General features: G+C 33.9%; 1 protein-coding gene across 5 annotated transcripts in view; it reads left to right on the forward strand.

Moving 5' to 3' along the window:
• Nucleotides 1–15,521, forward strand: part of Ube3a (ubiquitin protein ligase E3A) — a 93,444-nt gene that overhangs the window by 16,621 nt on the left and 61,302 nt on the right. For 2 of the 5 annotated variants that reach the window (XM_028855709.2, XM_028855710.2), the window contains 2 exons: nucleotides 1,317–1,436; nucleotides 4,998–5,042. The exons of 1 other annotated variant lie outside the window; for it this stretch is intronic. In XM_028855709.2, the coding sequence (XP_028711542.1) occupies nucleotides 1,417–1,436; nucleotides 4,998–5,042 (65 nt within the window). In that variant the 5' untranslated portion in view covers nucleotides 1,317–1,416. The remainder of the gene's footprint in view (nucleotides 1–1,316; nucleotides 1,437–4,997; nucleotides 5,043–15,521) is intronic. 2 more of the 5 variants (XM_037198243.1, XM_028855711.2) reach the window with 1 other exon arrangement.

The raw sequence follows: 15,521 nt of genomic DNA on the forward strand, positions 1-15,521 counted from the left end.
GGGGAAAACTAACTGGATAAAATGATTTCTCAGTCAGGAGCCGGGCGGTGGTGGCGCACGCCTTTAACCCCCCAGCACTTGGGAGGCAGAGCCAGGCGGATCTCTGTGAGTTTGAGGTCAGCCTGGGCTACCAAGTGAGTCCCAGGAAAGGCGCAAAGCTACACAGAGAAACCCTGTCTCGAAAAAAAAAAAAAAAAAAAAAAAGATTTCTCAGTACCGATATATTCCTGACATAGGGCATTTTGACAGAATTATAGTATGATTAAGGAGTACTGTGTAATTTGAATCAGAAAAATTTGGTTAAAATTTTGTATGTGAGTTAAGGTACTTGAAGAATAAGGATACACATTCATATTTTGCCATATGATTTCATAGAATTGAGTCTAAGGGGATTGAGAATGAACACTTTCTTATACAACCCAAGGGCTTTTAAGTTAATTTTAGATGATTCTACTTAAATACAGAATGTGTGTGTGTGTGTGTGTGTGTGTGTGTGTGTGTGTGTGTGTGTGTGTGCAGCTATTTCATCAAGAATTTGCCTTTTTGGTAGATGATTTCTCTATCCATTTAAGACTCCTGGTATTAAATCAGTCTCATTTTAACTATTGCCATAATCCATATTCTAAATCTTTGCTTATTTATATCTCAAAAATCTGTAAAGTAAAACTAAGCCATAGCAAAATTTCAATAATCAGTAGAAGGTTAGTCAGTCTTGGTTTTAATCTTACTTTCAACATTATTTGTAAAATCATGGGCAAGTTGGTTAATCACTCTGAGGCTGCTTATTATTATTATTCTTATAGTGTCTGTTTTGATCACGTATAGCTAACTAAAGTCAGTCAAACATAAGGGTATTGTTGATCATTGTACTTTGTGAACCATATAAACATTGAAAAATAGGGATTATTATCTTTCTCAGAAATGCTTGGGACCAGATGTGTTTCAGATTTAAGAAGTTTTAGATTTTGGCATGTTTCTGTAGACTTTACTGGTGAAGCATATCTAGTCAGAATCTGAAAATGCAAAATCTGAAATACCCCTAAATCTAAACCTTTTTGAGTTACTGACATGATGATTTAAAATTTTCTGGATTTTTGGAGCATTTTTAAGTTTTAGATTGAGAATGTTCCTCATTTTTTTCAAGTGATGAGATCGTTTAAGAAAACAATATACTGGAAAATAGTCCATAAAGGTTTTCCTATGGTAATTCTTCTAATTTTATATTGACAACTGATTTGAAGCTTTGAAGATTATGATTTGAACAATGAATTGGGTTTATGCTAGTGTTCTAACTAAAGGTTTGTTTAATTTATTAGAATTATTAAGCCTACGTTCAGATCAAGTTAGCAGCTAGACTGGTGTGACAACCTGTTTTTAATCAGTGACTCAAAGCTGTTATCACCCTGATGTCACCGAATGGCCACAGCTTGTAAAAGGTAATTTTGAATGTTATTTTACAGTCTTTAAAAGGCTGTCATTGTAAAGTGAAATATGTGCTGTAAAAATGAAGAAAATGCATAGGTGGCAGGAATACTGCTAAGAATAGAGGACCTAAAAATTGAGCTATTCCTCCATTTAATTTCCTTTCTAAAATGTTTATTATAGTGAATTTCGTTCCTGCCCTTCCATTCATGAAGATAAGTAGTCATCAAAGATCTGTTTTTCTATATAGCTAAATAAGAAAGTGTTTCTCAAAAAAGAAGATTACATTATAGAAATTTTAAGAAATACACGGAAAATGCTTTGATTAGTGTTTTTAAGTGAACCTTCTTTTGTGGTAGAAGTTTAAATGCCTCCCTAGAAGTGTTGTACCTTTGTAAAACTAGTCTACTTTTTCTTCTCAAGAGTTACAGTGGAGTTAAAAGTGCAGCTTTACATCCTTAAAAGGTTAGATTTGCAAGCTCATATTGCACTGTTCAGATTAGTGGGTCTTTTATGATCACATTTTCTGTCATTCAAGTTAATAGCTAAATTGATAGTTTTAAGATTTTTTTTTCTCACCAGTGTTACTAGGTATGTTTCAGTTTACTAATTTCATATATTTATTCATTTTTTATTTGGGCAAACTTTAGGATAACTTGTTTCAGTAGTTTTTTTTTTTAACTTTGGTTTTAAATTTTGAATTTGGTAAAATTAGGAGCATGTACTGTATTCTTATTTCTAATGCATTGGTAGTAAAGAAACCATAAGCTCTTTAAGAACCAAGGTACAGCTTTGGAACTGTTAGTGGGTGTTATATATACTCATAGTTTTGAGAGTTAATTCTAGTTTTAGGGTATATTTTAGTAACTTATTTAAAATATTGTTGAAGTAGTCTGAGAGTAGACATTATTCAGATGTACACAGTAATTATCAACATATTTCTGTTTTGTATATTTACTTTTCTTTTGACTAAAATAAAACTGCAGTTTAAATGAAAGCAGCCTATGCTATGTCTAAGAGATCGAGAGAAAATAATTTTAGGATAATAATATTTGAATCCTTTTTTACTCTGTTTGCTCGATTGGGTTGTTTTAGGTTGTTAGTTTGGCTTAATAGTGTTTAATAGCTGGTTCTAATATATGTAAACATTAAATCGTATATATACAATATTTTATTAGCATTATGATTCTGCTGTTCACATCCTCTGTTTAGGGAAGAGAATTTGGGAAAACAGTTATAGTTGGCCATTTGTAGATATATTTGCTCTATATCCCATTTTAGGATCTTGAAGCAATAGTTCTATAATGTTCTCTTGAGATATGTTTTTTTCCCTCTTGTCTTACATTTTTCCAATTTTTTTTCCCCATCATCATTCCCTAAGTTTTCCCTTTCCCTGTTTGAACATTTTGCTTTCTACTACCTGTTTAAAAGTTTATAATTTGTCTTTCTCATTGCTTACAGGCTTCCTTTTTTTTTTTTTAAGCCAGCTTTACCTCACAGTCTAATGACGAATGTTGGAGGGGCACATTAAAAAATGACTTAGCTAGTACATATGGGTTATCATCATATTTTAGCTCTTCTAGTCCTTTTGTTTGGAATGTAAGTTTCAGAATAATCTTGGAGTATTTATTTAAGGCTGGTGGAAACCAGTATGTCCCAGATGATTTGCTTGTTCCCTTGGGGGAAGAGGGTGGAAAAGTGTTGCATTTATTGTCACTACCAAGCCCCATTTTTCAGTTCCTATGTACTTTTTTGTTAAACAGAAAATATAAATACACTGTTAAGAAAATCTAAAATATTTGAGCTTTGGGGTTGTTTTTAATTAATTATGCCTTTTATATTCTCTCTCTCTCTCTCTCTCTCTCTCTCTCTCTCTCTCTCTGTGAGAGTGTGTGTGTGTGTGTGTGTGTGTGTGTTACTAATTTGGAATCTAAATGAATTGCAGTGAGTGTTGTTTTGAAGATCTAGCAAAGAAGTGAATTTTTTGACACTAAAGAAATGAATACAGTAATCTTTAAGATTCTTTTTTATTTTAAATTTTATTTCTTTATTTTAAGTGTATGAGTGTTTTGCTTACAGGTATGTACGTGTACCACATGTGTGCCTGGTGCCCACAGAGGCCAGAAGAGGGCACCAGGGCTGGGACTGGAGTTACAGATGGTTAAGAGCAACTGTGTGGGTGCTTGGAGTTAAACCTTAATTCTCTGGGAGCAGCCAGTGCTCTTAACCATTGAGCCACCTCTCCAGCCCCTTAAGGTTCTTTGTTAAAAATTACTTCCATAACAGCCAAAATAAACTGTTTTCTAAACGTTTTTTGTTTGATTAAGTTGTAAAGTCTAAAGTAACTGATAATTCACAAATCAATTCTTCGTATACCAATTTGAAAATTTTAACTTAATCTTTTATTTTTTTTCTAACCCATTTTGGGAATTTGAAATATTATAAATAGGTATTAAAATCAGTTCATTTTTAGAACATTGACTCTCACACTTTAAAGATTTATAAAAACTAACAGAGTAACAGATTTTTTTTAAAAAAATTTATTTTACTTTTGTGATGCATTGTCTTACTATTTAGTCTAGGCTGGCTCCAAAATATGTATGATCCTGGATTACCCTCTGCGTACAGGAATTATAGGAAAGTGCTGCTGTGTCCAGCTCTGGAATTCATTTTTTAACCGTGTACTAGGAATAGGCAAAATTGCCTTATGTTCCAACCCAATAAAAATGGGATGCTTTTTGATGCTTTAGATGTATGCATTTTCTATATTAGCTAATATATTAAAAATAAGGAAAATAGCCAGCAGCTATCAAAGCTAAAACTAGCTTACAATTATATAACAAATATAATATTCAATGTACATACTGATGACAAATAAATGTTTTTTAGAGAAATCTAATTTCCTTGTTGGACTGGACCACAGTAATTATGATTAGAATGGTACATAGAATTTAAATATTTTAAGATTTACATATACTGTTATATTTTAGTTTGAATTGTCTAGAGCAGAAGCTGGCAGATATTGTTTAAGGAGTTGTGTAATATTTTAGGTTTTGAGGAAAATCTGGTCTTTTCTGAAAGTACTTAACCTTGCTTTTTCAGTATACATATACAGTGTTTAAATACATGTGACTGTCTCAGTAAAACATTACTTCCAAAATCAGGTGTTTATTCCACACCTTGGTGTGTTTGCCCAGGTTACAGTTTGCTAACACTTTATTTAATTTCAAGACAGTGAATACCAATTTGTTAATGCAAGCAACCCAACTTGACAGAAAGTTACAGTTTTGTTTTTCATAGATGCTTGACTTTGTAAATCATTATGGCTTACAATGATCTGATATCTAATATTAATGATTCCAATTTCTTTTTTTAAAAAAGCATCAAGGCTTTTAAAATTTGTCCTTAAATGTGTTATGACTGATTTGATCTAACCATTTTGTTTTCTCATTTTTAAATCTTTTAAAATACCCTTTCATTAGAACTTAAGTCTTGCTTTCAAATTTATCTTCAGTACTTACATTTCTATCCCCTTTTGGAACTCACTAACCTTTGTCCTTAATTACATTTTACAGATCACCAGGAGAATCCCAGTCTGAGGACATTGAAGCTAGCCGAATGTAAGTATAACTTGGTTCAGGGTATGTGTGTTTTAAGTTGCCCTACACTGCTTTATTTGAAAATACTTCCAGGCTTAAAGTAAAACAATAAATAAATCAATAAAATAGTACTTAAAAAAGAAAAAACTTAATATTTTATCTCGAGATTAGAAAATATCTACTTCTCCCCTTACCAAATACTTCCATCCTCTGCAAACCATTATATGTCCAATGGGAAGTAGATAATTGCATATGTGATTCTCAATTCTTATGTTTTTATGTCCTTACCAGTTGTGGCTAAATAGGGAAATGATAGGAAGGCTCAGCCATTTTAGTGCCTGCTATTGACTAATTTATAACTAATGATGACTGTTTATGACCTCTGTTTACTCTAAATATAAGTCATCAGGTCCTGTGTTTTAGATATAAAGATGCCTCAGAATTAGTTCCTACCCTCTGAAAGAGCATAAACAGATATTTTTAATTATTGAGATAGAATCGTAGTTGGGTTACAGTAGGAATAAAGAGGAGTACCAAACTTTGCAATAGAAATCTAGTGCAGATAGTAGGAAAATTGGCATAACTAGGTAAAACTAGGTTTAGTGTTAAAATGTTACTGGGAATTAAGTAGCTGGAAGTTTGACTAGTTTTCTAGGCAGAGTCATGGGCAAGGTTCTGAAGCAGGGCAATTGAGTACAGGGAAGATTGAGGAATTGAGACCTTTTCAAAATTTGGCAATGAGGAATGAAAAATGGAGATAAGAATCATCATTACAAGGATTCAGGCAAGAGACTGTAGCAGTGACTTGGTGAATATTGCACCTGCCCTGCATATATGAAGACTGGAGTAGGGGACAAGATGGCTGCTAGGTTGGCAGAATTGGCAAGCTCTGAGTATAGTGAGAGAGTTCCTCAGCAAATAAAGAACAATTGATAAAGACACTAGGTGTCAGCCTTTGACTTCTACATATAACCCCCACACATGTGTTAATATACCTGCACAAATGCATAAGACACACATCCCTGTCTTCTGAAATTGGAAGGAGATAAAGGTAGGTATGTGGAGCTGTGTTTAAGAATGTGGTTGAGGCCAGGCAATGGTGGCACACACCTTTAATCCCAGCACTCAAGAGGCAGAGCCAAGCGGATCTCTCTGAGTTCGAGGCCAGCCTGGTCTAGAGAGCAAGATCCAGGACAGGCACCAAAACTACACAGAGAAACCTTGTCTTGAAAAACCAGGAAAAAAAAAAAAGAAGAAGAATGTGGTTGAAAAAGTCAAGGTTTTCTTTACTGAAAGCAGATTACATCATTTTAAATGCTTATGTACATTGTGAATTCCAGGAAATGACTATGAAATATTTTTTTTAAATTTATGTGACCATGTAATTTCTCTGGTAACTTTAAAACAATTATAAATATAGAAAATTTACTATTTACTGTTTTAAAGTATACAATTCAGTGATATTGTGGCCATTAATGCTTTTGAGCATTTATCATCAGAACTGTTGTATTTTACTATGCTGAGACTTTGTATGCATTAAATAGTGACTTCTTGTTCCCACTGTGGCTGGCAACTACGATTCTGCTTTTTGTCTGAGTTTTGGTGCTTCTAACTACCTCAAGTAAGTGCAGTCACGTCAGCTTTTTTTTATTTTATTTTAATGATTGTCTTTTTTTTTTTTAAACTAAGCATAGCATCCTCAAAGTTCATTCATGTGTATCAAATACTAGAAATTCCTATTTTTACACTGAATAATTTCACTTCTGAATGCTGTATTCTGTCCATCTATTTATCTGCTAATGGGTTATTTCTATGTTAGCAATTGCAAATAATGTTGCTATAAGCATGGGTTAGTTCTTTGAGACCTTGTCCAAAATACTTTTGGGTCTATATCTGAAATGTAATTATTATATCATGGTAATTATGTTTAATATTTTGAGAACATACCATACTGTTTTAAACAGCTATACCATTTTACTTAATTACCTACAATAAAAGCATTATAATTTTTCTACAACTTGGCTAATGTATAAAAATTTCTTGGGGGAGTAGTAGTCATTCTAATGGATGTGAGGTGGTATTTTAAATATAGTTTAGTAACCAAGCAGCTTTTTTCTTTGTTGATTTTATTCTTAAAAAGAAAACAAATTTATTTTGTATATCTAAATAGCTGCAAGTATGTCAGGAACTAAAGAACTGTCTTCCCCATGTAAACTCCTCCCCCCCTCTTTTTTTCATTGAGACAGGGGTTTCTTTGTGTAGCCCCGGCTACCCTGTAACTCACTTTGTAGACAAAACTGGCCTCAATCTCAGAGATTGACCTGCCTCTGCCTACCAAGTGCTGGGGTTAAAGGTGTGCACCACTACTGCCAGTTTCCCATGTACCTTTTTATGAAAAAATTTTAATGGTATTCTGTGTAACACTATAATTAGAATAATTGAGTTGGGGCCGGGCGGTGGTGGCACACGCCTTTAATCCCAGCGCTTGGGAGGCAGAGCCAGGTGGATCTCTGTGAGTTCAAGGCCAGCCTGGGCTACCAAGTGAGTCCCAGGAAAGGCGCAAAGCTACACAGAGAAACCCTGTCTCGAAAAACCAAAAAAAAAAAAAAAAAAAAAAAAAAAAAGAATAATTGAGTTGGGATTGAATATACTAAAACCTTTAAAAAGCTAGTAAAGGGTTGAGATAAAAAAGCAGACTAAATGTTCAAAGTTTCATGTACTGAATGGCCAGCTGAGCTTAGAAACTTTATAGTGATTGTAATTTTTAGAGACTTCTCCAGTAGTTTCTAATGAGTAATATTTTAGATTGAATATTAGCTGAATAGCTAGGACAGACTATTGGTGTGTACAGTACACTTGTAGCATTAGAGCATTTTACATTTACATACTATTACTAAAGGCCACGGTTAAGAAGGTTTTGCTGACACAGATAGATGTTAAAGCAGTAATTCAGTCTCTTGTCAGGTAAAGCCCAGACTTAATGTCTTCATTCGTGAAATCCACTGAACATTTGAAGAACTAATAATATTTTCCAAGCTCGATCCAAAATTTTGATGATTTCCAAACTATTTTATGAGTCAATAATTATTCTGATATGAAAACAAAAGAGAAACTACTATTATAGGCTAGTAACAAAACTTTCTTGTTATTCTCAAAAAAGTAATAACAAGTTGAATTAAACAACACATAATTATTATTCACCATAATTAAATGGGATTTATCTTAGTCTAGTATGGGGGTGCATCTCTTTAATCTCAGCACTCAGGAGACAGAGGCAGGTGGATCTCTTGAGTTCTAAACCAACCTTGTCTACAGAGCAATTTCTAGGACAGCTGGAGCTACACAGAGAAACCCTGTTTCGAAAACCAAAGAAACAACAAAAACAAGTCAAATCTGTCTCACAACAGGAACCATGTTGCCTTACTCTCTAAGTCAAGGATTCTTGAGGCTGCAGAGCTGGCTCAGCTGTTAAGAGCACTGATCATTCTTGCAGAAGAAAGAGCAATATGTTCCGTACATGATGCTGAGAAAAATTGGGTATACATAAATAGAAGAATGAAATTATGTACATAGTTAATATCTTTTATGACTGTCAGCCACTGTAAGAAGGCAGGACAGACTTATATATATTAGTGTTTGTGAATTTTTTTAGATATGAACAACAAAAAGATTAATGGGATTATACTAAACTTAAAGGCTCTCTGCACGTGAAAAGATGAATTTGAAATGAAAGAAAGCATTTGCATTCTGAGGAGTTAATACATAAATTGTGTAAGTCAGATAGCTGATTGAAGAAGTAGACAAAGGACTTAAATAGTTGCTTCTGATAAAGTAATACAGGTAGGAAGATAGTTCAATAGGTGAAGTGCTTGCCTAACAAGCTTAAGGACCTGATTTGATAAAATAATGACAACACACAAATGCAGTATGTGGTAGTGTACACATAAAATCCTAGTGTGGAGAGGAAGACATAGGAGGATCTCTGGGGCTAGTCTAATTGGTAAGCTCTATGCTAATGAGAGAATGTAGAATTGGAGTACGTTTCTGAGGATGAAAAGTGAGGCTCTGCTGTGGCCAACACAAGGAAAAAAAGTACAAATGGCAAAGTGGCTAAATAAGAAAAAAATTCATCTTTTACTTTTTAATAATTATTCTGAGATTATAATTATAGTATTTTTCCCTTCCCGCTACTCCTTGCAAACTCTCACATACACCTTTCCTTGTTCTTTCAAGTTTATCTGAGAAAAAAATTGTATTTATTTGTTTGATTGTTTGTTTTGCTTTTCGAGGCAGGTTTTCTCTGTGTAGCTCTACATGTTCTGGGACTTGCTCTATAGACCAAGTTGACTTCAAACTTCCTGCCTCTGCCTACTGAGTGTTGGGATTAAAGGTGTGTGTCACCACACCCAGCTTCAAATTCTTGAGAAAAAAATTCTTAATCTCTATAAACATCTAGGAAATCCAAATTGAAGTGGCAGTGAGATACCACCTCATACCTGCTAGGATGGTCATTTATAAAAATATGAATGTTCATGATAGTGAGTTTTTTTAACAAACGAAATCTTGTACACAATTTGAAAAATGTAAATTAGATCAATTATGGAAAAATAATAGGTTCCTCAAAAATTTAAAAGTAGAATTGCCATGACCTAGCAATTACATTATAGAAATATATAGCTAAAGGAGATAAAACTGGTGTGTTGAAAGAGATACCTGCATTTTCATGTTGATTGCAACATTAAAGTAACCAGAAAGCAGAAATAAACCTGTGGTTGTCAGTGGATAAATAAAGGAAAGTTGATATATATATATATATGATGTATTATTTACCATTAAAAATTGTCTGAAATCCTATATTTGTTACATGAATGGAATTGATGGTTCATAGTAAATGAAATAAGTCAAGCACAGAAAAACAAGTGCTGCGTGATCTCACATGTATTAGAATATAAAAACATTGATTTTCTAAAAATGTTTGTTACTCAGGATAGACTAGATGATTATCACAGAAATTGAAAATGGATAGAGTTTAGTTCAGGAAACCTGTTGTACAACATTGTGACTTATTAATGTATGTTTTCTTGAATATTTTCTAAAAGCAAAATTTTAAGTATTCTTGCAAATATGTTGTGTATGTGAGGTGAATATATGCAGTTCTTATTTGTCAACAAAAATAAAAATTTTGGAAAAACACCTGTGTCTTCATATATCAAAATTATTGCATGAATGAAAGTTTTTAACAGATTGATAAAATTTCAGTAATCATAGGTATGGTGTTTAATATGCTTAAGATAAAGGAGTAATTGTTTGAAATAAAGAATTTTGGTACTCATACTTGGATCTTACATGCACACTGACATTGATGTCACCTTATTGGTGATATAATGGGGTAGAAAAAAAATGTCCTTTTAGCCTATGAGTCTAATAGAACTGGAAGGAAAGCCAGAAGGTACTCAGGTTATATGAAAGCTTCATGTTAGAAATTTGTACATTTAGGGTTTTTAAGAATCTTGGTATTTTTCTGGGCATGTTGGTACACTCCTATAATCCCAGTACTTGGGAGGTTGTGTAGGGTTAGCTCCGCTCATAGTAAGGTCAGTCTAGGCTACATGAGACCCTGGCTCTAAATAACCGCAACATCAGGTGGCAGCTGAAAACAGGCTAAGGAGTTTGTTCATTTGGTATAGTAGATGCTCTACAAGTTTGTGGATCAGATTCCTCGAACCTATGTAAAAAGTGTGACGTGACTTTCTCATCTCACTCTTGGTGGAGGGACATAAATTATTGTTGAAACTCACTGTTGAGTCTAGACAATTCATTGAGCTTCAGATTTGCTGAGAGACCCTGTCTCAAAATGTTAAGATGTGGAACAATAGAAGATGAAGTTGGGCATTGATTGCACATGCATAGGTAATGCATACCTGCACATGTATGCACACACACACTATCCTCCTCCCCTGGCACACACAAACAGAAATTGAGTAATCCAAAATAGGGTTGTTATTTGTATGCTCTTAATTCCCCCAAATCTTCTTTTATAGACCTTTGCATCATATTCAGTAGTTTTTTTCCACGTCCGTTAACCAAATCCTGGAAAACATCCTCAGTTTCTCTTTGTCTCATTTTGGAACCATTTGTAAGACCTGCTGGATTTATCTTCAAAATACAATTCACCCACTTAAGATACATTTATAGCACCATTGCCATCTTGTTTTGATAAGGGATGTCATTGTTTCTCAGTATTTTTGTTCTAGAAACAACTAAATATGCTTTTTTTGATAATGAAGTTAAACTATCTTTTCTATACTCAAAACTTTTCAAAGACTTGCCATTTCTTAAACTGTACCCTGAAACTGATATAGCCTGTATGAATTGCCTTCTTTAATTTATATGACATCCTGTACTAGCTTTATGTTCTTATCCTGCAACTTTTGAGTTCGTAAGCCTGGTACTTACTATCTGTTCCCTCTCTTGGCTTACCCACATCTTTTTCTTCTTTATTTGTTCCAGAATTTTTAGATAATGTTTTGTCAGAGATGTCTTTTTTGATTAACTTTTTCTAAGTATAATTATGCCCATCTTAGTTCTTACTATTTATATTTATAATACCTAATATCACTTGAGTTTTTTTTAAGCTCTTACTAGAATGAGAACCTAGTGTTCTGTTGATATTTAACATTCTGACCAAAAGTATCTTAGGAGATAAAAGGTTTTATTTCAGCTTTCCAGTTATAGGCCACCATTGAGAGAACTTGAAAGTATGGAATAATGCTGCTGCTTGTTGACTCAGCTTGAAGACCTAAGCTTAGCTTACCCACTTCTTTTTTGCCGTCCAAGATCACTTGCCCAGGGAATGGTGTTGCTTACAGTAGTTGGGGCCTTCCAGTATCAGTCAAGACAATCCCCCAGGTGCAAAGACCAGGTTAGTCTGATCTAGGCAGTCCCCCCAAATTGCGACTCTCTTCTTAGGTCATACTAGGGTATATTCAGTTCACAACTAAAGCTACTTTGAACACCTAGTGAGGTATGTAGTGAGTAGTCAATAATGCTTACTGTATGAAAGAGTGAAAATCATTAAATGTATGAAAAAGTTTTAGTATCTCAGAAGCACGAAAAGATTATGTGGTATTAATTTATCTAACTCTCATATAGTCTCAGCCCCTGTGAGTATGGGAATTATTGCCTAACATCTTGATCCTTAATATTTGCCATTTGGCAAGTCACTTTACTCTGTGCTCCATGCTCCATGAATGTTCTCTCAGATTGTTTTGGGAGAGCTGAGCCTTTTAATCAGTGAACTCTGGTTATAAGGTTGGATGCTTTTAGTTTCTGTGTGATGTTAAACATAGGCACATTTCCAAATATGTAAGTATGCACCAATTAATATCTCAAATATTTTTTAAAATAAAAGAACTACCTTTAATCATAGGTGGTTCTGTTTTAAAGGATTTCCTTTCTGTGTTTTGTCATCATACTCTTGGTTCTATTGAACTTTTGTAGGTCCTTTAAGCAGATTAGCCTTCTTATATGGGATGGAGAAGAAGTGTATATTGTCCAACATGTTTTTTTTTTTCAAAGTCAAATAACTAGAAAAACACCCAGCTAAAAACAGTAAGTTATTGTTATTGCCTTTGTTAAAGAGAAATTAGACAATATTGAGTTTTTAATTTTGTAGTTTAGAAGATACAATAAGGAAGTGGAGTAAATGTGGAGTAGTGGAGTGATTGCTGTAGGAATATAGAAATGGCATGTAAATGGAAGCTTTGGGCATGAACTGTGATAACTAAGGACCATGGTGTTTTCAGTAGGAAGAATACTTATTACCAGCAAGTCCACTATACTATGCATAGGCTCAGTATTATTGGAATGCAGCGTTAAGGTGATGGGAGATGTGAAGTGTGATTAAATGTAGAAAAGCACAGTAGATCATAGTAGACTCTGACATGGAAGTTGATTATCTCCTGATACAATGTAAAGCACTAGATATGGAAGTGATGTCAATCACAATCTGTTCATTTTTCAGCTTTACCAAACATAAAAGCTATAGCTTTTCTTTTAAATATTAAGAAATATCCTAGTTTACATTAGAAATGACTGGCTGAATAAACTGGCTAAGTCTTTTCAGTAAATTATACTTGGTTATCCTCTTTGAGGTTTATCTAGGGAAAGACTTAGTCTTTATGTGAACTGTAAGTTTTACTCATTTATATTTTCTTCTTCCCATCAAAAGATTTTAGGGAACGTCAGTGAAATGAAGATAGTTAACCTTTAGCACATAGAGTTTATTTGCTGTTAGTACAATTCAGTGCCTAGAGAAATCAATGAAAATAAAAGAGATGTTCTTTCAAGTTAATGAAAAGCAGAACCTTTTTTACTCATAAGGTCTTCTATTTTTTTTGTAACTGTAGTCTCTTACTTCAGATTATTATGAGGATTAATTAGCAGTGTCAACACAAAAACAGCTAAAATCACTGTAAAGGTACAAGAGGTGGTTTATTGTAGAGCCAAATAGAAGTCTCCATATAGAAAATGTGAAGTTTTAGGACACCCCAAATAACATGTTCTAACTTGTCTTGGTAATGTTTTCATGAAGTATGTGTGTGGTTTTTTGTTTGTTTTTTAGCACATTAATGTTTACTCGATGCATCTAAATGCTTACCACATTCTACTCCAAAACCAGAAAAAAAAAAAATTAACAAGCAAAAAAACCTACAGGTATTAGAAGTCAAGTTTAGTATTGTTACTTCATACTGTATACTTCTCTGATTGAAAGAAACTTCATTTGAAATGAAAAAAATGTGAATTTTATAAGTAGTTTTATATCTAAATACTTGGGAAAATAAGATATCGTAGCTAAATTATTTTCCCTGTCTATTTATTTATTTTAATGAAACATTTTTTTTTTTGAGCAGGGGTTTCAGAATTTTCTTCACTTGTGTTCTATTTTTTATTTACTTTTATTTTTTGAGATTATAGTATAATTAATCCATCATTTCCTACTTTCCTGTCTAAACCTTTCCATACACACTTGCCTTCATGGCTTTTTTGTTGTTGTTGTTGTTGTTAATTGTTACATACATATGTATTTATGAATTTCATGTAAATCTGGCACTTTTCAAACATATTAATGGAAACGTCACAAAAGTGGGTTACAGCAAAATGGGGAATACTCTGCTATGTTTCAGGTGCTATCTAATGACATCATTAATTTTTAGTTTGGTGGAAGTTAGAATCTGTTAACATCCCAAAAGATTTTATCCAATAGTTAAGTAGGATGTTAGGTAGTGTACAGAAGTGGGCAATGAATAGCTATTGAAGGGCTGAAGATGGCCTAAGATACGGTGGCCCAACTCTCCAGAATTAGAAAGTTCTTACTACTCACCTTTGTCTGTAGACTTTTAGGCTTGACCCCTTTTCTGTATTCTTTAATTTGCAATGTACCTATGTAATCTTTTTTTTTTTTTTGGTTTTTCGGGACAGGGTTTCTCTGTATAGCTTTTGGAGCCTGTCCTGGAACTTACTTTTTAGACCAGGCTGGCCTCAAACTCACCGAGATTCACCTACTTCTGCCTCCCGAGTGCTGGGATTAAAAGCATGCACCACCACCGCATGGCTGTAATCTTTTCTTAAAATTTTATTTTTATTTTATGTCAAACACAGGTGAACACATTTCTGATTTTTAAAGTGTTATAATTTATTAATACCAAATTCAAAAGGTGTGGTGGTTTTGGTGATAGCAATGTGCCAGCTATTCCTGCTTTCTTTGACATCTCTGGCTGAAACAAACACAGGCTAATTTATTCCAGTTACAAATATCAAATTATATATCACATGATGTGTATGTGTATATACACACATAAATGTATATGTAATATATTTATGTAAGATACAGAGTGACTAGGAAAAGTTACAGAGCCAGAATTCCAGAGATTTCAGAGGCCAGAGAAACAAAATACTGTGTTCTCTTGTGACATCTCTGTGTATGCGCATAATTTATTTATATTCATCCTCCTAATACCATATGGCTTTTGGGGGGAGGATTATTTTTAGTTATTTGATACTTTTTCAAAACATATCTTGATGATATTCACCTCTCCCATAAATCTCCCAAGATCCACTCCTCCCAACTCCCTCACTGTATGTGATGTTTATGTTTTATTAACCCATAAAGTATAATTTATGCTGCCCATATAATCTTGGATCTGTGGCCTTCCATTAGAGCATGGTTACTCTTAATGACAACTATTTCCAACAGCTATCAATTGCCAATAGCACTTCAGCTAGGGGTGGGGCTTCATGTTCCCTTCTCTTTTCCAGGCCAGGATTTTGTCTGGCTTGAGCTCACATAGGTTTTGTGCATGGTGTCACAACTGCTGTGAGTTCAAATATATACGGGGCGGTGGTGGTGCACGCCTTTAATCCCAGCACTCGGGAGGCAGAGCCAGGCGGATCTCTGTGAATTCGAGGCCAGCCTGGTCTACAAAGCGAGTTCCAGGAAAG

The sequence above is a fragment of the Peromyscus leucopus genome, chromosome 1, assembly GCF_004664715.2.
Source record: "Peromyscus leucopus breed LL Stock chromosome 1, UCI_PerLeu_2.1, whole genome shotgun sequence".
In the NCBI taxonomy this organism is placed as follows: Eukaryota; Metazoa; Chordata; class Mammalia; order Rodentia; family Cricetidae; genus Peromyscus; species Peromyscus leucopus.